Raw genomic sequence first — 26904 nt, 5'->3', positions numbered from 1 at the left:
ATGCCTCAAGAGTCCAAGGGTGAGTGTTCTTTTTTTTTTTTAAGATTTTATTTATTTATCTGTCAGAGAGAGATGGAGAGAGAGAGAGCACAAGCAGGGGGAGCTGCAGACAGAGGGAGAAGCAGGCTTCCTGCCGAGCAGGGAGCCCGATGCGGGACTCGATCCCAGGACCCTGGGATCATGACCTGAGCAGAAGGCAGACGCTAAACGACTGAGCCACCCAGGAGTCCCCAAGGGTGAATGTTCTACGAGGCCCAGGTAGAAGCTGCAAGGCTTCTTATGACCTAGCCCTATAAATCCCAGAACATCACTTCTGCTGCATTCTTTTGGTTGAGCAAGTCACTAAGACCAGTCCAGATTCAGGGAGAGGGGAATTAGACAAGAGAGGGAGGGAGGAGTGGGGGAGAGAGTGGGAGGGAGGGAAGCGGAAAAATCAAGAGAAAAGGGATAATTGATAAGGTAAGATTTCCGAGAAAGCAGAAAGGTATGTAATCCAAAAGACATGTGGAGAGATCACTCTCAGAAGGAGGAATAGCTCTTCCATTGCTGTAAGAATGAGAAAAGTTAAATGGAAAGGGATGGGGTAGATCGTTTTAAGTTCTGTTTGGAAACAGGAAGATGAGAGCAGCCCCATCTTCTTGTTGCTCATATTGATCCAGCTTTGGCTATTGGGAGCTTTCAGTTAGCTTCTGCATCTGTTTGACATACCTCTGTCATTGCAGGGTTTTGTTTTTGGTTTTGTTTTTTGTGTGGTTTTTTTTTTTTTTTTTGGTCTGTATGTTTGTTCAGTTTTTGAAAATTTGAAAAGTTTCTGACACCCCAGGCTCATCTTATATTTTCCCTGCTCCAGTCCTAGAGGCAACCATTTCTCCTTGGAGAATGGAGGAAATTTGGTAATATATCTTAAATTAAAAATCCATTTAAACTTCAACTTTGTAATTCTATTAGGCATGTAGCTTTCAAAATAGCATTATTTTGAAAGAGGTACGTGACAGCAATTTTTTGTGTGTAAACACTTTAAATGTATTATTGTATGTGTTAATAATTTATTTAACAAATACTTCTTGCATGCTTATCATGAGTTCAGCACTATTCTAGAGCTTGGGAATACAGCAGGGAATTAGACAAAGTCCCTACCCTCTTAGAGCTTACAATTTAGTGAGAGAAACAATCAACAAAACAAATATTGATAAATAATATTAATGTAAGGCAGTCCTGTCAGTCAGGATACTGGCAAAAAATAGACGGTACATTTGAACACAAGAATTGATGAGTTCAGGGCGCCTGGGTGGCTCAGTCGTTAAGCGTCTGCCTTCGGCTCAGGTCATGATCCTGGGGTCCTGGGATCGAGCCCCGCATCGGGCTCCCTGCTCGGCGGGAAGCCTGCTTCTCCCTCTCCCGCTCCCCCTGCTCGTGTTCCCTCTCTCGCAGTGTCTTTCTCTGCCAAATAAGTAAATAAAATCTTTAAAAAAAAAGAATTGATGAATTTAGGGGTGCCTGGGTGGCTCAGTTGGTTAACCATCTGACTCTTTGATCTCAGCTCAGGTCTTGATCTTCAGGGTCGTGAGTTCAAGCCTCATCTTGGGCTCCATGCCAGGAGTGGAGCCTGCTTAAAAAATAAAAAAGAATTGATGAGTTTAATGAAAGAGTATTCACAAAATTGTGAACAATGTTAAGGGGGATAACAAGGAATAACTAGTCACCCAGGATGGGAGAGGGATAGGGAGGCATTGCCACAGCTTGGCATTAAGAAGCAAGGGGAGGGAGAAGTTAACTGGAACCTGGAGAGAAATACAGCAGTAGCAGAGACTCACTGGACAGGAATGTGGCAGGTCCTGAAAAAGTCATGGTAGGGAGGGAGCTGGGGAATCAATACCACAACTTCAGTCTCTCCTACCCTCCTATCTCTTGAGGGTATCTCTCCTACACAAAACCCAAAGGGAAGCCAGAAGGCAAGGAAGCCCATTGTTGCAGGACTCAGAGCAGGGTGGAAAGGGGTAGAGTGGATCTGGACAGGCCAAGCGAGAATATTCAACATAGTAGTGATAAGTGCCATGGGCAAAGGAAGGGTGAAAGAGATAGAGTAAAATAGGGCACTATTTTAGATAGTATTAGGATGAGGTGGCATTTGAGTAATGGCATGGCTAAAGTGAGGGAGGAAAAAAATAAATAAATAAAATAAAGTGAGGGGGGAAGTCATGTGGATATCTGAGAGAAGCACACTCTAGAGGGAACAAAGTGCAAAGGCCCTGAAGTGTTACTCAGATACACAATGAAATATTATGCAACAATCGAAATGAATGAACTGCAGCAACATGCAAATATACATGGATGAATCTTAGAAAATTAAATATTGAGAGGAAAAATTATGTTCTGAAAGAATACATATAGCCTAACAACCTTTTTATAAAGTTAAAGCAAATTATAATAAAAATATATACTTTTAAGAAATATATATCTATGTACGTATGTACACACACACACACACACTCACAAACACATATATATGTACAGTAGAATTGTATTAAACAGAGGGCCACAGAATGATGAACACCAGATTCAGGGTGATGGTTCTTTGCCAGGGTGGGGGGAACGGGAGAGGCAGGGGAATGAGATTGTGGGCCATGTAGTTAGATCTGGTTATTGGGGTCATTGATACTTACTAACTAAAAATGAGCTATATTTGGACTAATAATGAGAATGTGTCATTAATCAAGGACTATGATTAATTTAATTCTGTTCATCTGAGGACCAATGAAAAAAGGCTCTGAGAAGCCAGGGACCATGCTTGGCATTCTTGTGGAATTGCAAGATGAAGTGGAGTGGTGGGTGAGGGCCAGATTGTGTAGGGTCTTTGGGTCATGGTGATACCCTTGGATTTTATTATAACTCAGATGGGAAGCCACTGGGGGTTTTGAGCAGGAGACTTACGTGATCTGATTTATGCTTTATTTATTTATTTTTTTAAGCAGGCTCCACACCTAGCGTGGAGCCCAAAGCAGGTTTCGAACTCATGACCCTGAGATCAAGACCTGAGCTGAAACCAAGCACCAGACATTTAACCGACTGAGCCACTCAGGTGCCCCTACCTGACTTATGTTTTAAAAGGTTCACCCTACTTGCTGTAAAAAGTAGACTGTAGGGGCACCTGGGTGGCTCAGTCGTTAAGCATCTGCCTTCGGCTCAGGTCATGATCCCAGGGTCCTGGAATCGAGCCCCACATTGGGCTCCCTGCTCTGCGGGAAGCCTGCTTCTCCCTCTCCCACTCCCCCTGCTTGTGTTCCTGCTCTTGCTGTCTCTCTCTGTCAAATAAATAAATAAATAAATAAATAAATAAATAAATAAAATCTTAAAAAAAATGTTTAAAAAAAAGTAGACTGAAAGGTGGGGACAGGCACATGAATGGAAGCCAGAAGGCAAATTAAGAGGCTAGTTTGGTAGTCAAGGTGAAAGATGATTGCAGATTTGACTAGGTCACAGTGGTGGAGGTATGTGAAAAGTGATCAGATTTTGGATATGTATTTGAATTTTATATATATATACATATATATGTATATATATACATATATATATATTAAAGTAAGCTCTAGGTGCAACATGGGGTTTGAAGTCACGACCCCGAGATCAGGAGTTGCATGCTCTACTGACTGGAACCAGCCGGGCTCCCCAGAGTTTGGATATATTTTGATAGTATTTGCTGATGGACTAGATGTAGGATGTGAGAGAGACGACATAGATGACTTTTAACCCAAGAAAATAAGTGGATGGAATTGCCATTTACTGAAATGGGAAGATAGCAGGTTGGGAGAAGGGGACAGAATGGGGGATGTACAGAGCCATAGAGATGAGAGTGGGTGAGATGAGGGGTGGTGACTAGAGAGTCTGGGGCTTCTTATGGGACCAACATAAATGGAGATAGATGTTCTAATGAAAGCAGTCCCTGATGGACTCAAGGTAGATTGTGATGATGAGATTGTAGGGAGCATTGCATGTCTGAACTCTTGTAGATAAAGGTGAGGAAGTTTGGGGAGGCTTGAAATTTGCCCCACTCTGGGCCCCCTCTTGGCCCCCTCTTGACTACTGTTGACAATGGATGAAAACCTCCAGGAGGGGTTGGTCCCAGTGTATTAGTTTGTTCTTGACTTCTGCCAGGGGCAGGGCTGTGTATGGGGTCCCCAGTGACCTCCTGTTGATACAGTGGTAGACTTCTGAGGTTAAGGTAAGTGTTAGAGCACAGGGCCCTGACCCCTGATGATGGGAGGCCAGTGGAAGGTCTGAGGAGCATTGGAGTTCTCTGGCTCCATCCTACCCTTCAGTCCTCTTGTAGGTGACGATCAGAAGGAGACTAGCTAAATAAGTTATGGTACACACTTACAGTGGAATGCTCTATAGCCATCAAAAGCAATGAAGCATATCTATCTGTCTGTCTCTCATGTATGATCTGACATAGAAAAGTCTCCAAGATGAAGTGGCGGCGCCACCCCGGGGGTAGGAAGGAGCCAGGGAGGCAGTCGGAGTGGAGCGGCGGAGGAGCAGGTGGGGGGGGGGGTCGCGGCGCCATACTGTGGCCACTATCCCTCCGACCTCCCCTTCAAATTCCTGGTGGCTGGCAGTGTGGGAACTGGCAAATCATGTCTCCTTCATCAGTTCATTGAGAATAAGTTCGAACAGGACTCCAAGCGCACAGTCGGCGAGGAGTTTGGATCCCGGGTGGTCAACGTGGGTGGGAAGACTGTGAAGCTCCCGATTAGGGACACAGCCGGCCAGGAGCTGTCTCGGGCAGTGACCCGGAGTTTGTTACCGAGGGCCGGCTGGAGCCCTGCATGTACGTCTCGTACAACTCGCTGGCCGCCCGCACGTTGGCTGGTCCCCACATCGTGGCTAGCCTCTGTGGCTTCAAGAAAGACCTGGACCCCGAGCGCAAGGTCACTTTCGTGGAGGCCTCCCACTTTGCCCAGGAGAATGAGCTAATGTTCCTGGACACTAGCGTCCTCACGGGTGAGGACGTGGAAGAGGCTTTCCTGAAGTGTGCTTGCACCTTCTGGAACAAGATCGATTCCGGCCAGCGGAAACCCCGAGAGGATGGGCTCAGGCCTTCAGTACCGGGGACGCTTCCCTCCGCCCAGCTGCCGCAGCCTCGGAGCGCCCAGGCGGTGGCTCCCCTCAGCCCTGTGGCTGCTGAGACGTGCGGAGCCAGCTCCCCTGTTCTCCAGAACCAGCCCTGCCCTTCTGGCTGGGGCCCAGACCCGGGCCCTGGGAGGTCGAGCCCCTCACCTGTCCTGGCCCCAGAGAAGACACCCCACCACCTGTCCCCCTTCCCTGGCCTGGTAGGGCCTGGCTGAGGGGCGAGACTGAGCCACCGGGGAAGGGGGAATCCGTACCAGCTGTTGCTTCCAATGTCTTGGCTAACCCCTATCCCCCCTGAACCCCTAACCATACTCGAAGAGTTCCCAAAGCCTGAGACCAGGGCATTTGGCCCCAGCTCCCTGCCATTGCGAGGACGTTAATAACTAGTGATAGTTTTATGTGTATCCTTCCAGAAATTTTTTGGCGTATTTACATATACATTGTACATACATGCTTTTAAAAAACATAGGTAGGGGGCGCCCGAGTGGCTCAGTCATTAAGCGTCTGCCTTCGGCTCAGGTCATGATCCCAGGGTCCTGGGATCGAGTCCCACATCGGGCTCCCTGCTCGACGGGAAGCCGGCTTCTCCCTCTCCCACCCCCCGCCCCGCCGCCTGTGTTCCTGCCCTCGCCATCTCTCTCTCTGTCAAATAAATAACTAAAATCTTTAAATAAAAAATAAAAAACATAGGTAGGATCATACAATGCATGCAATTTTGCTTTTGCTTTTTTCACTTTATGGGTGAAATATATCTTGGGAGGGTTTGTTTGTTTGTTTTTTGTAAACAATGCTTTATGGGGGTGGAGTGGGGACTGGACAGACTGTGAACCAGATGCCAGCATCTTCAGTGAATGAGTAAAGGTGTTGAGGTATAACCAAATGGTATGAAACTTAGAGGAAGTATTGGGGTTTTTCACCTGAGGGTGAAGGAAGAATTATCTGGAAGTTGTAATGTGGCTGGAAGAGAATGCCCACCTCACCTCCTCACTCTGCAGTACATGCATGTATTGGTATAAATCACTTTCACTTGAAAGGTCTGCAAGGGAAGCTCCATCCTCACAGGAAAGCCATGAATATTCAGGGATGAATTGGAGGATGGTAGGAGAGTTTGTTAATCATGGAATGGTGTTTTAGAAGCCATAGCAGAAGCACCTGGAAGTTAAGGTAGAAATGACAGGTCAGGTGGGGGAAGAAGAAGCACGGAGGAATATGGGGAAAACAATAATAATATGGTAATTTAATCGGGGCACCTGGCTGGCTTAGTTGGTAGAGCATGGGACTCTTGATCTCAGGGTTGTGAGTTCAAGAAACACATTGAGGGTAGAGCTTACTTAAAAAAAATAACTAACAATGCTTTGCGTGGATTATCTCATTTAATCCTTATAGCAACCTCATAAAGTAGAGCCTTTATTGTATAGATGAGAAGACAGGCCCAGAATTCAAATCACTTGCCCAAGGTCACATAGCAAATAAGTTGAACTGGGTTTTTACATACTGGGCAGTAACAGAGGAAAACAAGGATGTGAATGAGAATGGTGAGTTTGACTTATCACAAGTTTGGCAGGGTGGTTAGTCCTAACAGTCTTCTGATACACAAGAGGCTCTTAGCTTTCTCCAAATTTACCTGTATTTGGCACTGGAGGCAGGAGCTGCTGTTTTGTTGGTCTTCCTTACATGGCTCCGAATGGAAGGATTCAGGCATCTGCGAGGCCTAGTGCATTTTCTCACCTGTGCTCTGCGGAGTGATTGGTGGTGGGGGTAGTTGGTGTGATTCTTAGGTATGTCTTGCCCTTGTGGGGGATAGAAAGCCGGGCTGCAGAAGGCTCTAAGGTGTAAGGCCGAGAGGCAGTTTGTGGGAGAAGTGACCTTAATGGAAGACATCACGGACTGTAGATTCTGAGAGATGTGAGGCCCAGCAGGGGTCTGGCAGTGGCCCAATACTTTTGTGCAGTGAAAGCAGTTCCTCCAAGGTTCAAAGCTGTGGCCTAGCTCCTAAAGAAACCTCTCTTTACTGGGTGCTCAGGGGTTTTGGTGCCATGCTTATTGCTCAAGGAAGCTTATGAAGAAGAAAAGGCAGTCTTCCTGCAAATTCCCCTGGGCAGCATTTTAGAGCCTTGTGTCAAGATGACCCTAAAAAACCCTTTCAAAAGTTTAAGGAGGCAAATACAATTTGTGAACATTTAATGTTTAGTATAGCTAGGTTATTTATTTTAGTAAAATGTATGATAGACTTGGGTTTTCTGTGTACAATGCTGCATATACGTTGAAGAACCTTGTAAATTGCACAGAACATTTATGCACAAATTACAGTACAGAGAGCATGTATGTCTAAAACATAAAGGCCCTTCATAACTACTTATTGCATGAATAAATGAAGTTCATTATTTTAATTTTTTAAAGATTTCATTTATTTAGTTGAAAGAGAGAGATAGCCAGAGAGAGTACAAGCCAGGGGGAGGGGAAGTGGGAGAGGGAAAAGCATGCTCCCTGCTGAGCAGGGAGCCCCACGCTGGGCTGGATCCCAGGACCCTGGGATCACGACCCGAGCTGAAGGCAGATGCCCAACTGACTGAGCCACCCAGGCACCCCATTATTTTAATTTTTAAAAAGACTTATTTATTTTAGAGAGAGAGAGAGAGAGCATGAGCAGGAGGGGCAGAGGGAAAGAGAATCTTCAAGCAGACTTGGCGCCCAACACAGGGCTCAATCCCATGACCCCGAGATCATGACCTGAGAGGAAACCGAGAATAGGATGCTTAACCAACTGCACCACCCAGGTGCCCCATTATTTAAATTTTTTTTCATTATTTTAATTTTTGAAGAGGTTTTGGTTGGGGTGTTTCTTCTTTTATGATATATTGTTTGTTATAGCAATGATTTATTTGAGGATGAGTCCTTTGTCAGGAGCAAACCCCCAATTATAACCTTGGAAAAACAAAATCCACTTTATGATGATACCATTTACAACACAAAACCAGAAACACGTTACAGTGAAAATCAGGCCCTGCTTATGTATTTGTGTAGGTGGCTTATGAATGAAGGTATTCATGCACACATACAGAAGTAAATACCTCATTAATACTAATGACCTAACTTGGCATTTGTCATAATTCAGATTCAGTTTCTGTGATCATCAGAGTGTATGAAAGTGGATTAAAATATGTATGTACAAGTTGCTATGTATCTATTCCCATGCATATGCGATTTGTCATAATTTGGATAGAGTATGCATGATTTTATTTTATTATTATTATTTTTAAAGAATTTATTTGACAGAGAGAGACACAGCGAGAGAGGGAACACAAGCAGGGGAAGTGGGGGAGGGAGAAGCAGGCTTCCCGCTGAGCAGGGAGCACATGTGGGGCTCAGTCCCAGGACCCTGGGATCATGACCTGAGCCGAAGGCAGACGCTTAATGACTGAGCCACCCAGGCGCCCCATGCATGATTTTATAGAATTAAAAGTTAGCTATTATTTCTAGCACTGCCAATATTCAACTTTTTAATTATTAGGTTTCTCAAACAATTTCAAAAAGTAGAAAGTCCATCTAGGTGTTATTAATTCTGGGGTCTATCAGGTTAAATTTTATTCACTAGTGGAATATATAGTTACTACTATGCTGTTAACATGTACGGATTCAATGGGGTCTTTTTTCCATTCATCTCAAGCTGCTTAATAACTGTTTATTGTTGTTATAATGTATTTATTGTTACATGGCAGGCTCCCACGGTGATGTGCCAGATGAAGAAAGCTGTTTGGCAAGAAGCCTGACAGTGTAGCACCAACCACAGCTTGGGGTCTGGGCTTCAGCTTTGCATGTTCATAAACTCAATATTCTAAACGTCACAGAGTTGATTGATGCTGGGAATGCGGATTCACACTAAGGACATTCACAAGAGACTGATGTATAAACCAGAATGACAATTTATTTACAAAGACAAACAATTGTTCATGAGGATTTGAATTGAAAATAGCAAATTTGGGGCACTTGGGTGGCTCAGCAGTTAAGCATCTGCCTTTGGCTCAGGTCATGATCTCAGGGTCCTGGGATCCAGCCCCCGCTTGGCTCCCGGCTCAGTGAGGAGCCTGCTTCTCCCTCTGCCCACTCCCCCTGGCTCATTTTCTCTCTCTCTCTCTCTCTCTCTCTCTCTCTCAAATAAGTAAATAGAATTTTAAAAAATGGCAAATTCTTGTCAGGGAGATCTTCATGGGAAACCAAATTATAATCAGAAGATTGTCCTTACTACAGAATCAAGGCAAGGTGAGTTAGTTGTACAATTCAAATACATAATAGCGTTTGTTATGATTGCTCCAAACACCCATCTCCCCAATATAGAGTATTTGCTCCCTGGAGAGAATGGTGTATTTGTTTTATAGGTGAGTGCTCATCCACTCCACTGCCTGGGTGGTGCCTGTTTAGTTAGGTTTTGTATTTTTCTATGGTTTCTTTGCCGATCAAAACTTTGGATTCACTCTTTTTAAAATTACACTAGTAAAACGTGTTTCTTTAGCTGTTATCTCTTCAATCAGATTGGTCTTGTATAGCTTGCCTAGAGGCCGTTCTATCGTCAGGGAAATTAGCTCCCTTGAGTTACAGCCCAACTTGTAGGTATGGTGAGGCAGGGGACAGCAACCTAGTGAATAATTCTATGGGGGCACCTCACTGTGCCTGGTGAATGTGGTTGTCAGATCAAAATACCGGATGCCCAATTACATTCAGATAACAAGGAAATTTTAAAAATATAAGCATGTCCCAAATATTGCATGAGGTGTAGTCATACTAAAAATATATATATTCATTGTTTATCTGAAATTCAAAGTTAACTGGATATCCTGTATTTTTGCTTGCTAAACCTGGCAAGCCCAGGAATACATTAACAAGATGCCATGAGGCTTGCCTGGGTTCACGGTGGTCGGTAAGCACCGACCCATTCGGTTGCGTCAGGGAACAAAAACCGTTCCCACCAAAAAACTGCTCAGGTTAATAAACAGGTAGCAACCAAACACGGAATAATCTTGACCCCTTGAGGAACCCGTAACTGACGCCGACTGCCATAAATGCTGCCTTGAATGATTACCCCACCCCTTCATTCTTCTCTTCCTGCAGCTGGAATGATTGCTCTATCTATCTCTTCTTCCTTCTCTAGTCCCGCCCTTCCAACTCTCCTCTCTGGAGGGGGAATCGGTCGCCCAAAAAGGGCCGGCAAAAGCGCCGACGTGTTCAGAGGAGCGGAAGTAGTCAAATTTCATTGAGAACCGTAAAGTGCGGCTGGCTGTCTCCCTTTCCGGATAACGACAGCAGCTCCGACTGTCAGTGCCGGCCTTCCTCGTGTTAAGAGGATCTGCCGGACCCTTGCTAATTCAAATTTTTTCCCATTCCGGGCCCTTCCCTATCGTCGCCCCCTTCACCTTGGATCATGTTCAAGAAGTAAGGACATGCTGTGGCCTCCATCGGCTGCTTACAAAGGTGGTGGGGGTGGGGGTGGGGAAGAGGGCGAGAGCAAAGATCCTCTTTCTCTCTCCCCCGCCCCTGCCATCCTTACTCCGCAAGGTCTTCTATAGTACTATGCTCTCACTCGCAACTTGCAGCACTGTAGCCTTTCCATCCCTAATCTTCAGTCGGGTTTTGATCCTCCCACCCTTCATTTTCTTTTTCCTTACCCCTCTTTCTCTTTTGTCCCCTCTCCCAATCCTATCCCTATTCCTAGGGTTCTACCAATCACAATCTTGCACCGTGATTTAAGGGTATATATCCTCTTTAGCTGAGAGGAGAGCCCTGCACTCACTGCCATATGTTTATTAGTTATGAACTGAATAAGGGAAGGCTTGACTTCCTGGGTCATGGCAGTGAAGGAGTCTGGGTGACAGGAAGCAAGCGGCCTGTCATGCTTATTGCCTAGCTGCCAGATTAACCTTGTCTTGAAAATAGCGTTATTGCCCCCATAGGCTATTCAGTGTAAGGAAGACAAAAATTCTTTGGGAACCTACGTAGTGGGTTTACCTTCCAGACTTGCTAGACGCAAAAAGCAAAGGGGGAACATGGGCAAAGGAAGGTGGGTTTTGTGCATGACATTTTGAACAAAAATAAATAGAGATCTTAGAAATCATCGTCATCATGACTTTAAAAAAAAATCTCGGCAGATTACATAGCCTAGCAGGGGCCAGTTTTCTGTGTTATATTTGGGTTGGTCTTTTGTGTCTCAGCGCCCGAGGGTTTTTTGTTTTGTTTTGTTTTACTTTTGTTTTTTCACACAGGTTTTGTTAGAGGTGGGAATCTGTTTCTTCCTAGGTAGAATTGAGTAGGGTTTTCCAGGAAAGACATTTGTGTAGCTGATTACAGATTATAATATGAAATATGCCTCATATTCTACCCCTTCCCGCCCCCCCCATTGTGTATACATGACAGTTTAATATTGTATTAAGACACTGGTTTTGTGCTGGACAGAATTGAAGGGAAATGGTATTTTAAAAAACTATTTCATAATTATTTTAGACATCTAAATACTTGGGAATAGTTGACTAATTAAAACAATACCTTTAGCTATTTTGATATGTCTGCTTAGAAATGCCTTTTTCCTTGCAAAAATCATTTGACAGATTTGATGAAAAAGAAAATGTGTCCAACTGCATCCAGTTGAAAACCTCAGTTATAAAGGGTATTAAGAACCAATTGATAGAACAATTTCCAGGGATTGAGCCATGGCTTAATCAAATCATGCCTAAGAAAGATCCTGTCAAAATAGTGCGATGGTAAGTCTTTATTTTTCTCTATATAGAGCTCAGAGTAGCTGAATATTGTATGATTAGATTGCACTCATAATAAATGGAATTATTTTCACATTAACCATCGGTAGATTGATTATAGGAGTAGAGAAACAGAATAACTAAAACATCAATATTTGTATTTTCAAGTGTTTCTCTATGTCCCTGAAAAATATGACTTTGTGTACTGGTTGTTTTATTAAAGAGTTAAGTGTTTTTATTCAGGCTTTAATTTATTTCAGTTTGTACTCTAGATATTTGTTTTATTGAATTATCTAACAATGAAATTAAAATAATAAAATGAAATAAAATTGTAGTAGGTCATAATCGTCTTTTTTTTCTCTACTGGACTGGTATGGTAGGTGAAACAATTTAAACAATGCTTTTTTGCCTGGATATTTAATGAAGTTAAACAGAGGTTACTGTATCTTTGTATATATACGTTTCATATTTTTTGTTATTTAAAGGATGTTTGGCATATTCATTTTTGAAAGAAGATATCTAACTTGGTACTTTGTGACATTTGTCTTACAGCCATGAACATATAGAAATCCTTACAGTAAATGGAGAATTACTATTTTTTAGACAAAGAGAAGGGCCTTTTTATCCAACCCTAAGGTTACTTCACAAATGTAAGTCTTGTTAGAAAATATGTATTTGGGGATATGGAAAGATATAAAAGGAGTTGAAAGTGACTTCTGGTAGTTAACTTATTTATTAATACTAGGTAATATGGAATATAAAACTAAAATGAATCCCCATCTTGTGGTAAATCTGAAAAATGCAAATTTTCTTATTATGCATTCCAGAAAGGCCAAGAAAGAACATTCATTCATTCATTCAGCAAATATTTATTGAACTTACCATGTGTCAGGCACTGAGCTAGCTACTTGAGAATATGATGGGAAGCAAAGGCAGACATTGTTCCTGTCCCTATGAAGCTAACAGTCTAGTTGGAAGAATAGACAACAATTAGATAATTACACGGATATATATTCACAAACTGTGATAAGTGCTGTGAGCACTTCCTTCTTTTAAATTTGTATCTAGATTTGCCTTGTGGAGATAACTCTATATAAGGGAAAGCATTGGCTAATTGTGGGAGTCCCATTATTGTTAGTTAAGTGCCAAGGTCAGGTGTTATAAAACGAAATGTTTATTATATACTTATATTTGTATATTGTCAGATCGAGTACATTACAAAAGAAAATCCAAAGGAGATACGATCCCCATGCACAAGAGGTTTTCAACTGTGAAGTTAAAATTTCTGCTTTTCAGGGCGCCTGGGTGGCTCACTTGGTTAAGCCACTGCCTTCGGCTCAGGTCATGATCCTGGAGTCCCGGGATCGAGTCCCACATCGGGCTCCCTGCTCAGCAGGGAGTCTGCTTCTCCCTCTGACCCTCTTCCCTCTCATGTGCTCTCTATCTCTCATTCTCTCTCTCTCAAATAAATAAACAAAATCTTTAAAAAAAATTTCTCCTTTTCAAACCAGTGTATTTCTGGCATTCTAGCTAAGAGGCAGAAAGGAAGGGAGCAACTGGAGGGCTCTGTAGATGGTAGTGGTAACTAATGAGTTTGGTTTTTGGTAAGAAGAGATCAATTTTGAGTTACCTGGTGGAGTGGAGGTCTGGAGCAGTAAGGAAAGTCTTAAAAGAGGTGAAGCATTTTAATATTTAGAAAGGATTATTTACAATTACTTGATTAAGTATTGATTTCCTCAGGTTAAAAAAGTACAAGGGAGAGAAACTAAGTCCTGATGCAATGGGAAAAGTTTAAAATGAAAATATTTTGGTGACATTAGGACATTTTGATGACATTAATTCATACTTAACTAAAAGAGGACAAAGACAAAATATTCAAATGTATTGCATGAATCTAGATTGGATCCTGGTTTAAAAAACAAAATTCAAGGGGCGCCTGGGTGGCTCAGTCGGTTAAGCGGCTGCCTTCGGCTCAGGTCATGATCCTGGGGTCCTGGGATCGAGCCCCACATCCGGCTCCCTGCTCAGTGGGGAGCCTGCTTCTCCCTCTCCATCTGCCTGCCACTCTGCCTACTTGTGTTCTCTCTCTCTTTGTCAAATAAATAAATAAAATATTTAAAAAAAAAACAAAAACAAAATTCAAGCCCTCCTCCCCTGCCTCAAAAGCTATAAAACACTTTCTTAGACTCTTGGGGGGAAATCTGAATATGGTTTGGGTATAAGACAATATTGTGGAACTACTGTTAAGTTTTTAGTATGATAATAGTGTTGTGGTTATGTAGGAGAATGACTTTATTTTTAGGTGATAGGTACTTATAGTAAAGCACTACATCTGAAATTTCAAATGGTGGAGGACAAAATGTGTGTGCATAAATAGACACAAAGCAAGTAGGGCAAAGGGTTAATGAACAGTTGTTCAATCTAAATGGATGGTGTCCAAGTGTTCATTGAACTATTCTTATGGTTTTCCTGTATGTTAAGCATTTGCATAATATGTTGGAAGAGAAAAATGTTCCTATTTAATAATATTTTGCCAGGAACCAGCCTTTTGGACATCCTAAAGTTATTGATGTGCAAGAAGCAGGGTAATATGGTAGTTAAAACCATACTTGGAGTTAGGTACACCTGGGTTCAATTCCTGGTGCCGGTCATTTTTGCCAAGCCATTTAAACAGGTCAAGTCACTTAACTTGCTTAAGCTTTATTGCCTTATCTTTATTTTTTTAAAAGATTTTATTTATTTGTCAGAGAAAGAGAGTGCATGAGTGCACAAGTAGGGGGAAGTGGCAGGCAGAGGGAGAAGCAGACTCACCACTGAGCAGGGAGCCCAATGCGGGACTCGATCCCAGGACCCTGAGATCACAACCTGAGCCGAAGGCAGACACTTAACCGACTGAGAAACCCAGGCGCCCCTGTTGCCTTATCTTTAAAAATGGATATATTGTCCCTGTGTCAGTCTCTGTGCTTAGCTCTGAGTCTCCTTGGAATCCTCTCTCTTTCTCCTCCTCCCCTGTGCACACTCGCGTTCTCTAGCTCTCTCAAATAAATAAATAAAATCTTTAATAAAAAGGATATATTGTATTATCTCCCAGGGTTGTGAGGATTAAATGAGACTGTGTATATAATGCATCTAACACAATGCTCAGAACACAGCAATGCCTCAAAATATGACAGCCATTGTAATGATGTACTAATTGTTCAAAAAATGTCTACTACTATTATGTATTACTGTCACCATCATCATTATTATTAAAGGGTAGGTATTAACGAGGATGGAGAAGTAGAAAACAAATTATGTATAAATGCATTCATTCAGGTTCCTTTTTTTCAGTAAGATGTTTAAATTTGGAGCCATGTTTAATTTGTAGTCTTGGTAGGAAGAAGACTTACTTGTTCTCTGACTAGTGGGAGGGCTAGTGGTAAGACATTGAAGTGGATAAATTTTACCGGTTATTATTATTCCCAGAAAGCTCTGAGAGGTCTAAAAAGTTTTGAATCCTTCAGGGATCCTTTACTTCTTAGATTAAGAACCGTTAGTAGACACACATACACACACAAAAATAAATTTTTTGAGATTACAAAAGGAATTTATGTTCATTCTAGAGAGTTGGAAAATAGAGAAATGAAATCATCTGTATTTCCCTGACCTAGAGATAACCATGGTTAGTATATCGGTGTATTTCTTTTTTTTTTTTAATTTATTTAAGAGAGGGAGAGAGAACACAAGCAGGGGGAGGGGCAGAGGGAGAAGCAGACTCCTCGCTGAGCAGGGAGCCCAATGCAGGGCTCGATCCCAGGACCCTGGGATCATGACCTGAGCTGAAGGCAGAAGCTTAACTGACTGAGCCACCCAGGTGCCCCTATTGGCGTATTTTCATCAAAATATTTCCTATGTTGTGTGTGTATAAATGTATATGTTTTTTCCTTTTTAAATTGGGCTCTCCATTAAATAGTTTTTAATTAATAGAGTTTCTTATTTAGGACAGTTGTAGGTTTACAGAAAAATGGGGCAGAAAGCACAGAGTTCCCATATACTTCCTACCCCCCTTTCCTTGTTATTTTTTTTAAAGATTTTATTTATTTATTTGAGAGACAGAATGAGAGAGAGAGAGCACATGAGAGGGGGTAGGGTCAGAGGGAGAAGCAGACTCCCTGCTGAGCAGGGAGCCCGATGCGGGACTCGATCCCGGGACTCCAGGATCATGACCTGAGCCGACGGCAGTCACTTAACCAACTGAGCCACCCAGGCGCCCCCTTCCCTTGTTATTAACATCTTATATTGATGTAATGCATTTGTTATGATTGATGAACCAACGTTCATTCATTATTATTAACCAAAGTCTATAGTTTACATTAGGGTTCATTCTTTGCATTGTACATTCTGTGGGTTTTGCCAAATGCATAATGTTATGTATCCACTGTTACAGTATCACTATGTTACTATCATAGTATCATAAAATAGTTTCACTGCCCTGAAAATCCTCTGCTCCACCTCTTTGTCCCTTCCTCCTCCCTCTCCCCCTCCCCTTCCCCTCAACCCCTAGCACCCACTGATCTCTTTGGTGGTTTTTTTTTGTTGTTTTTTTTCTCTTAACATTATATTATGAACATTTACCAGGGTATTACATAGTCTCCAAAAGTATGGTTCTGTTTTATGTATATTATAGACATACCTTAAGTCATTTATCTCTTTATTGTTGGACATTTAGGTTGATTCCAATTTATTCTATTATAAAGAGTAGTACGGCAATGAATATATTTCTACCTAAATATATTATATATCTCTAATTTTTTCATAGGATAAAGTCCTAGGAATAGAATTACTGAGTCAAGGGGTTTGAACGTTTTCAAGACTGTTGATACATGTTGCCAAGTAGTCCTAAAGAAAGATTGTACCCAATTATAAGCCTTCTAGCAGTATATAAGAATGCCAGTTTTCCTACATTAGCCCTGGGAATTACTTCTGTTGAAAATATTTACCAATGTGTGGACACCTGAGTGGCTCAGTCGGTTAAACGTCTGCCTTTGGCTCAGGTCATGATCCCAGGGTCCTGGGTTCGAGTCCTGCATCGGGCTCCTTGCTCAGAAGGGAGCCTGCTTCTCCCTCTGCCTGCCGCTCCCCCTGCTTGTGCTCAGCCTTTCTCTCTCTGTCTGACAAATAAATAAATAAAATCTTTAAAAGACATTTACCAATTTGATAAATGAAGGATGGTGTGTTTCAGTTTTATTTTGCATCTGTCAGAATACTGTAATTTGGGGAAATATTTTTTTTAAGATTTTATTTATGTGAGAGAGAGAGAGAGCACAGAGGGAGAGTGAGAGGTAGAAGCAGACTCCCCGCTGAGCAGGGAGCCCAATGTGGGGCTCGATCCCAGGACCCCAGGATCATGACCTGAGCCGAAGGCAGACGCTTAACTGACTGAGCCACCCAGGCTCCCTTGTAATTTGGGGAAATATTTGTTCACGTCCTTTGCTATTTTCTGTTGAGTCATTAGTCTCATTAATTTATGTAATGTATTTCTTTTCTTCTAGATCCTTTTATCCTGCCACACCAGCAAGTTGATAAAGGAGCCATCAAATTTGTACTCAGTGGAGCAAATATCATGTGTCCAGGTTTAACTTCTCCTGGAGCTAAACTTTACCCTGCTGCAGTAGATACGATTGTTGTATCCTTCCCAGGCTGTAACTGTTGAAAAATGTATTCACAGTATTTTTGTCATTACTGAAAGATCTTTTGTCCAAGAGAAGATTAGATGTACTTTTTGGAGGTTACTGTTACTGTTATACCTTTCTGGTTACATTTCAAAATGTGGGAAATAACATCATTTCTTTTCATTTATTTATTTATTTATTTATTTATTTATTTTTTATTTATTTATTTTTTTATTTATTAGAGAGCAAGAGAGAAACAGCACGAGAGGGGAGAGGGTCAGAGGGAGAAGCAGGCTCCCTGCTGAGCCGGGAGCCTGATGTGGGACTCGATCCCGGGACTCCGGGATCATGACCTGAGCCGAAGGCAGTCGCTTAACCAACTGAGCCACCCAGGTGCTCAGTAACATCATTTCTTGAGACTAAATTTTGTCCCATCTTAGAAGTTAAATGGGAACAAGGAATGAAAGAGTCCCAGCTGCATTTCAGCCCAGTTATAGCCCAGTGTTATCAGACTCAGGACACAGTATAAAACTTGATTATTGGGGCGCCTGGGTGGCTCAGTTGGTTAAGCGTCTGCCTTCGGCTCAGGTCATGATCCTGGAGTCCCGGGATCAAGCCCCGCATCAGGCTCCCTGCTCAGCGGGGAGTCTCCTTCTCCCTCTGCCTCTCCCTGCCCCCAACCCGGCTTGTGCTTTCTCTCTTGCTTATATACTCTCTCTCAAATAAATAAATAAAATCTTTAAAGAAAATAATAATAAAATTTGATTATTAATGGAGAGGATATGTATGATACGATTGTATCACTTCTTTGGACATCAGCTTGCTACTTTTACCATTGGCTTACCCATATACACTGAAGTAAAAGCACTCAAAAGGGAAAAGAGCTCAGGTACCAGGTAGAGTATTAGAAGTGGGTAGTGGGAAATATGGACAATTCCCAACTTTAATTTTAAAGTTCATTTTTAAGTTGGCTCTTTGGACCTCAGAACATATTTTCTCAAAGAGAAATGTTTAAGTTTCAGGTAGTCCTTAAAACTCATGATGTGGCTGAATAATTGTGCATTATTTTCATTTCTACAGCAGTGGTTTGCTATATTCTAGGTTAACTAGGTTTTTGTCAACTATCTGGACAGGAGATATCTTTTCTTTTGTCATACTTAAAGTGGCCATTTGCTTCAGGTTGAGAAAATACTTGGTAGGAGTAGGGAAATCACTGTGGAGTGGAGAGGCCATTGGAGTGGGTTTAAGAGTGTCCTGTACTTGAAAGGACGGTATCCTCTGTTGTGGCAGTTCTATTTAAGGGGTAGTATAAAGTGCAGGTTTATATCTTAGGAACAGCTTATATTGACATACTGGTCACATCATAAGTGCTCAAATATTTTTGGAACATCGAATGTATGAACTGAAAGTACGATGGAGAAAATGGAGAATAGTATTCTGTAAGGACGGGTTTTTTTTATGTTTATGATTTTTCTAAGTGTTGTAGGTTAATAGTTCGGGAGTTTCCCTTAAATGGAAATTTTTCCTAGTACCTAGCATTTGCTTTTTAAGTAATTTTTATTTTGAAATAATTATAGACTTTTAGACAGTTGCAAAACTAGTGCAGAGAGATACTGTGTACCCTTGAACTTTTACTTTGTAAAATATGTACTGCAATGTTTAACATTTTATTTTTTTTAAGATTTTATCTATTAGAGAGAGAGAGAGAGCGTGCGCGTGAGAGAGCATAAGTGGGGGTAGAGGCAGAAGAAGAAGCAGATTCCACACTGAGCAGAGAGCCCCATGCAGGGCTTGATCCCAGGACCCTGAGCCGAAGGCAGACGTTTAACCGACTGAGGCACCCAGGCACCTCACAATGTTTAACATTCTAAATGCTTCAAGTGATAACCAAGAACATTTTGGTTGTTCTAGAAAGGTTGAAACTTACACTGAGTTCTTAAAGATAGATTGGGGTATAATTATTATTTTAAAGTGTCTATTACATAAAACCACCATTCAGTGATTAAAACATTAGAACACTTCATATGTATTTATTTCACAGTTTTTAATGCAAGAAATTTTATCTCCTTTTTTGCATGACTTATTTTGGTTTTGCTGGCATTGGGTTATAGTATCAGCATTTAACTTTTTTAAAAAAGATTTTATTTGACAGAGAGAGAGACAGCGAGGGAGGGAACACAAGCAGGGGGAGTGGGAGAGGGAGAAGCAGGCTTCCCGCTGAGCAGAGAGCCCGATGCGGGGCTTGATCCCTGGACCCTGGGATCATGACCTGAGCCGAAGGCAGACGCTTAATGACTGAGCCACCCCGGTGCCCCGGTATTAGCACTTAACTTAAAAACTAAGAATGATAATTAGATTCATTCATTTAGCATTTATTGAATATTTACAATGTGCCTACAGACTCTGCTAGGTCCCTGTCCTCAAGGAGTGTTGATGGTCTGGGTGAGGATACAAGATGGGTTGAAAATGGCTTCACTAGTAATGTGATCATTGTCTGAACCCCCTCTCTAAGGCATTTTGATAAATAGTTTTCTTAGCTGTGTGTTTTCAGGCAATCATGGCAGAAGGAAAACAGCATGCTCTGTGTGTCGGAGTCATGAAGATGTCTGCAGAAGATATGTAAGTCTCATGTTAGTTCCCCTAAGCTTTTGAGGCATGGGTCACCTACTCAGAAAGCATCAGAATTACAGGTGAAATTTGCTCTCATTCATACCACATCCTACAAATATTTAAGCACAGAAGCTTCATTTCTGATTTTTTCTAACTCTTAGGAAGCCATTGAAACCTATTCTGTCTCTGGGATTGCATTCTTTCTTAAGCACTCTGAAAAGAACTGTGTGCCAACACAGCTGTTTTATATGTATGTATGTGATATTTTAGGAACTTCTTATTTAGTATGATTTAAATTGGGTGGGAGGAAAGATGTTTTGCTGTTAGTTTTTTTAATTTTTTAATTTTTATTTTTTTAAATGATTTTTTTTAAAGATTTTATTTATTTATTTGAGAGAGAGAATGAGATAGAGAGAGAGAGCATGAGACGGGGGAGGGTCAGAGGGAGAAGCAGACTCCCTGCTGAGCAGGGAGCCCGATGTGGGACTCGATCCTGGGACTCCAGGATCATGACCTGAGCCGAAGGCAGTCGCTTAACCAACTGAGCCACCCAGGCGCCCCTAATTTTTTAATTTTTAAAAAAGATTTCTTTTTTTTTTTTAGAGAGAGAGGGAGAGAAAGAGCAAGGGGAGGGACAGAGAGAGAGAGAGGTAGGGAGAGAATCCTTGAGCAGACTTCTCACTGAGCACGGAGCCTGACACGGGGCTCAATCCCAGGACCCTGAGATCATGACTTGAGCCAAAATCAAGAGTCGGCCGCTTAACTGAGCCACCCAGGCACCCTGCTGTTAGTTTTTAAAACAGTGACATAGTTCAGTACCACACAGTGTTTATCTTCTGTTTTGACCTGGTGGTATAGAATATTAAGGAAATATTAAAGATATATTACCAAAATATAGTCAATATACTGAAAAACTTTGGAACTCATTTGATTACCAAATTATTCCTGTTAATTTTGTTTCACGGTTAAGTGTAACACTTTGATGTTCTCCTGGTATGGTGACATCATTACTTTGTTTGTATAGACTAACTAGTTAGATCACTAGCATCACTTTAAGACAGGAACTGCCGCAGAGTAATGTAGTTTAATGTAGTCAATAATGTTAATGTAATATAAATAAATTCCCTACATGTGGCTCAATAATTGCAAAATAGCAATGCACTTTGAATTATATTTACCATAAGTAAGCCTATAAAAATTCATAACAATATGTTTATATGCTTTTTTCTTTCTACAGTGAGAAAGTCAACAAAGGAATTGGCATTGAAAATATCCATTATTTAAATGATGGGCTGTGGCATATGAAGACGTATAAATGAGCCTCGGAAGGAATGCACTTGGCTAAATATGGATATTGTGCTGTATCTGTGTTTGTGTCTGTGTGTGACAGCATGAAGACAATACCTCTGGTTATGCTGAATAAATTCAACAGATGCTAAAATTCTGTTGGCTTCAAAAATTATTTTAATTTTTCTTAAAGTCAAGTTAAGATTGGGTAGCAAACTTGGACATTAAGAGGTATTTGGTAAGTACTCAAACTCAGACAACTTGTTGTCCTTTCTTAGGCTAATGATGTAAAATGAAGGGCAGGACTTGGTAAATGAACTTGATAGTATATGGCTGACCCCCAGAGAATCTGACTACTTAATGGGGCTGGAACCTAGACTGGGAATTTTCTCCCATTACTCCCTGGAAATGCCCCTTCTCTTTTGTGTGTGTTTTTTGTTTGTTTGCTTGTTGTTGTTTTTAAACTTTCCATTATGGAAAATTCCAAACATATATGAAAATATGTGGGGAATAGTATAATGGATCTTTTCTGTATCCATCACCCAGTTTCAATTCATGGCAAATCTTACTTCATCTGTATCTCATTTACTCCTTCCCACCCCACTCCCCAGTTATTTTGAAGCAAATCCCAGATATATCATTTTATCCATACTTTAATATGTACTTTTAAAAGATAAGTGGGTTTTTTATTTTTATTTTTTTTAAAGATTTTATTTATTCACTTCAGACACAGAGAGAGAGAGAATGAGCAGGGAGAGAGGCAGAGGGAGAGGGAGAAGCAGGCTCCCAGCTGAGCCAGGAGCCTAATGTGGGGCTCGATCCCAGAACCCTGGGATCATGACCTGAGCTGAAGGCAGATGCTTAACCATCTGAGCCACCCAGGTGCCCGATAAGTGGGTTTTTTTAAAAAAAATCATCACACCTAAAAAATTTGACTGTTTCTTAATATGATCAAATATCCGGTTCAAATATGTGACAAGTGAACTTGATTTCCTCTTTGTTTATTTTTTAACCATCGGTTTGCTTGAAATTGGTCCCAGACAAGGTCCATATATTGCATTTGGTGGTTATTTGTTTAAGTCTCTTAAGTTAGAAGTTCTCCCTTTGTCTTTTCCCCTTTAAATTAATGATTGAAGAAATCTGGTTGTTTTGTCTTACAGAGTTTTCTCCCCCATTCTGGATTTTGTCAGTTGTATCACTGTAAAGTAGTTTAACTTGTTTTTGTGCCCCCTGTGTAACCCATAAACAGATAGGCTTGATGAGATTCAGGTTGAATTTATTTAGTGCCCTGTCCTGAAGCTGGGTAAACTCATACTACACAGATGCTCAGAACTTCCAGATTTGGGTCCTCACTGTATCCCCCAAAGAACATGTATCTCCTATCATAAGTGTTACATGAAGGCCATGGACTTATTTCAGTAAGAACAGTAAGCTGTTTCGGGAATTAAATGAGAATTAAATGGGAATTTATATAGTGACAGTAAGTCTTTCTTAATAACCTTGCTGTTCTAGTGTCTCAGTCATTTTCATTTGGTTGTTTACAAATATATGACATGTGATTTTATTTTTCAGATGGATACAGACATTTACAAGATTGTGGTGACCCATGTTACAGTTAGAAGGTGGTGAGAAAGGTGAGGGTGGATAGTAAAAAGAGAGAGACCATTTGGCTGGCTGTTGCAGCTGGACCCCCAAGATATAACATAGGTGAAGGTTATTGATCCAGGCTCTGACCCTCAGACTGAGAAACTATTTCCCACTAATGAAACTTGTAAGACTTGAGGAGTCCCACATTAGAATGTGAATGTGTTAATTTATAGTGGTAAGTCTGCTTAGGATACACAATTAGTAAACAGGAAGTTTCTTGGTGAACATGGATAAGAGTAAGGGAAGGTTGAAATTTGGGGGAATATTTCATCTGGGCTGGTGTAAGGCTTAGAGAATTTTTCTTACTTCATCATTAATTAGAATGCTTATGTCTGCCACAATCTTTCCTAGCCTGTAGAGGAACCCTGATATTTTACTTCCTATATTCTTTTTAAGTTCTATGTAGAATATTTTCCTTTGTCATGACAGTTATATTCTACAACTTAGTATATTGTTATATTTTACTATTTATTCCTGATGGATAAAAGTATAGTCTCATCAGTGACCCATTTATAAATCATCCTTCAGAGTAGGTTTCTTCAACAGTCTCATTTTGTGCTGACTTACCAGTTTCAAATTCAGATGTCTCTCCACTTGAGGGATGAGGCACCCTATTTGAGGCCTGTAGCACCTTACATTCTTAAAAAGAGACTATCTGAGTCATTGATGTCAAAACCAAACTTTGAACCTCTAGTTTTGGTACTAAGTTAATGTTAATCGACCAAGATTGCCTATGGAGTGTTAGCAATGACAAACAAAGCACATACATATTAGAGAAGTTAAAACCTTTAATTGCTTGGTTTCTGAAATAATTTATCCTTATTTCTAACCACTGTTAACAGTGGGTGTGGGGAACACTTTAAAAATATTTAACATCATCATCTGTGCTTGTTTTTCCTACTATGCTGAGGTATAGTGACTCTGTTGCCTTGGTGATGTGGACTAAATATGTATGTTTTCTCCTTCCCCTGGGTCTGAGGCCTCAGGTCATGGTGTTAGTCAGGGGTGTCACTCTACGCTGGGAGCCTGGTCAGTGTCTCAACATTAGGTCATGCAGGAAAGCCAATTCAAATAGGTTAAACTAGCATCTCAGCCTCTTGAGGTCTTATGCTTAAAGGAAACCTGGTCTACCCACATTCCTGAGACTAGGAATACAGGGAGAGCCTGTTTTCTCTAAGGCAATGTGTCTTCAGTTCATTTTTAGTTTCAGAATTAACTTTGTGTGAAGCCTGCCTATAATGTAGCCATTCTATGTATCTGACATACTCAGCCAAGGTCAGTTCAGCTCAGTGAACTTTTTTTTTTTAAAGATTTTATTTGTTTGACAGAAAGAGAGCACAAGTAGGGTGAGAGGCAGAGTCAGAGGGAGAGGGAGAAGCAGGCTCCCCGCTGAGTAGGAAGCCCGACGCAGGACTCGATCCCAGGACCCCGGGATCACGACCTGAGCCAGAGGCAGATGCTTCACTGACTGAGCCACCCAGGCGTCCCCTCAGTGAACATTTATTGAATACCTGCTAGGTTCTAGGTGATGTGGCACAAAGATGAATAATACACAAGTGGCCCTTGCCCTTAAGGAACTTCCAGGCTAGTGAGTAAATTTACATTTTTTAAAAATCTGGGTAATGGTGACAGCCCAATACCGATTTATAAAGCCACTGGGAACTACTAATACTTTTCCAATTTCGGTCACCAAACTTTGCAAATTACACATGAGCTAAATATAAAAATATTCCTTAGATTGTATCCAATGTGAGAAGGTTAAAAACATCCAGATGTCTTGGAGTTGCAATGATTCAGCATTCCAACTCAGATGGCTGACCCATTGTGCAGTAATAGAAAGGCCTGATCAGCCCTCTTCTAGCAGACTATTATAGTGGTTTGGTGGTGGTCTCTTGGCAGCTGCATTTTTCCTTTTCTTTTTTCTAATGTTCTGGACCCAAAACAGACAGCTGGATTTATCCCAGGGGTAGTCATGAACATTTCCAATTCGAGGAATTTGATAGTCCCCAAACAGAAGGTCATATGCCATTTGTCAAACAATGATTATATCCAGCCAAGTTCCTCCTTTGGATACAAATCAGCTACTGAGGATACAGTATTTCTAAGCATAGTACTTCAAAAAATATAAGAATGGCAAATGACTCAATTTGCACAGGTATTTCATTACAATAAATATTTTACTTTTCTGTTGTTCATGAGAATATTAATAATGTAGCAGTCATATATTAATGGGAATATGAAATGAATGTATGCCCAAACAAAATGTGGTAAATATTTTAACTTTGTTTATCTAGGTTCCTTAATTTTGAGAATATATCTCTCAAGGCTCTTCACGAAACTCAAAATGTTCCAATTTCTAAAGGAGTATCCACTAGAACTGATTTATAATGAAAGGAAAAAAATGAAAATGTATGCATCCTATGTCAATATAACCATCACTTCTGAGGTCTCAAGCAATCAGAAACTTACTCAAGTAAGAATTAGGCCATTAAAATATATTTGGAAAGCCCTTCAGAACACTTATGTTTAGAATGTTACTAGTTGTGTTAAGGCAGTAAGAATTAGATTAAATATAATTGTTCTTAATATCCCAGTCTCTCAGCAATAGTTCCTAAAGAAATCATGCCTGTCAACATGGAGACTGATGCATGTAAATGTATACTTTGTATTATATGTTTTTATATTTTGTATGTATACTTTTTATAACAGGTAAAAGAATGAGTACATATAATGAACTATAACACCAATTTGTTTAATATTGTATTAAAACTAATTAAGTATTTGTAAAGGACTACAACTCCATCAGAACAGGAGTGAATAATGTGATTGAGAACCAGTTTTTAATCTGTGTTGAGACTATTAAGCATGCAGGTTGGTTCGTTGATTGGTTGGTTTGCTTAAGAGGCTGGCCTCCTGGAGAATATAATTTATGTATGGGAAAATATACAGGAGATGATTCACTGGAATTCTCCTAGTAATATCCTGTTCATCCAAACTACTTAGTACTATTAATTTTTGTCTCCTGGAGTGAAAAATGAAAGGACACCAAATTTTATCCATGAACACTTTGAGAAATAAAAGATCAATTAGTGAAGTAATTTCTAATTAAAATCCTAATTGTTAACAGAGAATGACATGCTTCATTATTGTTCAATTCTAATTAAATGGGTTATCTAACACATTTTAAAATCTCATTTTAAAAGTAAAACAAATTATGATTTCCACATCCTATTTTTTATTGCTCTTGTTCCATTCCTCAATTTTAAAGTACTTTAATTTCAGCTAATATGTGAGTAGAGGGAACTTTTAGGGTATAATCATTCACTCCCTTCAGGTTCATTGTAAGTGTTCCCAGAACTCTACCATAGGGGGAAATAACTCTAAATTTAAAATATGCAAAGATTAGTTTTCTCTCCTTCTAATTTTAATTTTTTATCACAGGACATGATTGTGAATGATAACTGTGAACTTTCATTTAATCTTCTGTGGTGAAATAAGTAATTTCTATTGATTTTCACAAGCATGTGAGCAAAAGACTGTTTTAATAAGCAATAAATCATGTAAGCACTTGCTTGGAGGAAGTGCCATTTCTCCAAACATATGCCTTGAAAACAAATTAAATTCAGTTCCCTTTTTGCCTTGGGGAAAGCCATATTGGGGAGACTTTTGAGGTCGGGCAATCTGTTTTTATTCTTCCCACTTTCTATTTCAAAAGGGGACACTCTCTCTCTTTGTCACCAAATGCTGGGGTTGTCCTTTTATGCTGATGCATGATGAAACCCTGAGGCTTGGAAACTTGCACACTAATGAGATGATTTTGTGATGAAACTGCATGTTGG

At 40.7% G+C, this 26904-nt stretch overlaps 1 protein-coding gene and 1 pseudogene across 1 annotated transcript; both read left to right on the top strand.

The window, feature by feature from the left end:
• On the top strand, positions 1-5182 carry LOC114196978 (ras-related protein Rab-4B pseudogene; annotated as a pseudogene).
• Positions 5183-10223: 5041 nt separating this feature from the next.
• Positions 10224-21572, top strand: MCTS1 (MCTS1 re-initiation and release factor). The gene is made up of 6 exons (XM_028087793.2): positions 10224-10554; positions 11724-11876; positions 12423-12520; positions 17402-17535; positions 20073-20140; positions 21369-21572. Exons 1-6 carry the CDS (start codon positions 10544-10546, stop codon positions 21448-21450), a joined length of 546 nt encoding a protein of 181 aa, XP_027943594.1. The 5' UTR covers positions 10224-10543; the 3' UTR covers positions 21451-21572.
• The last annotated feature ends 5332 nt before the right edge of the window (positions 21573-26904 follow it).

Source organism: Eumetopias jubatus, unplaced genomic scaffold (assembly GCF_037043125.1).
Source record: "Eumetopias jubatus isolate StellerSeaLion01/CBP00866 unplaced genomic scaffold, mEumJub1_p1.0 scaffold_11, whole genome shotgun sequence".
In the NCBI taxonomy this organism is placed as follows: Eukaryota; Metazoa; Chordata; class Mammalia; order Carnivora; family Otariidae; genus Eumetopias; species Eumetopias jubatus.
Note: the sequence above shows the minus strand (reverse complement) of the source record. Positions and strands in the feature narration are given on the sequence as shown.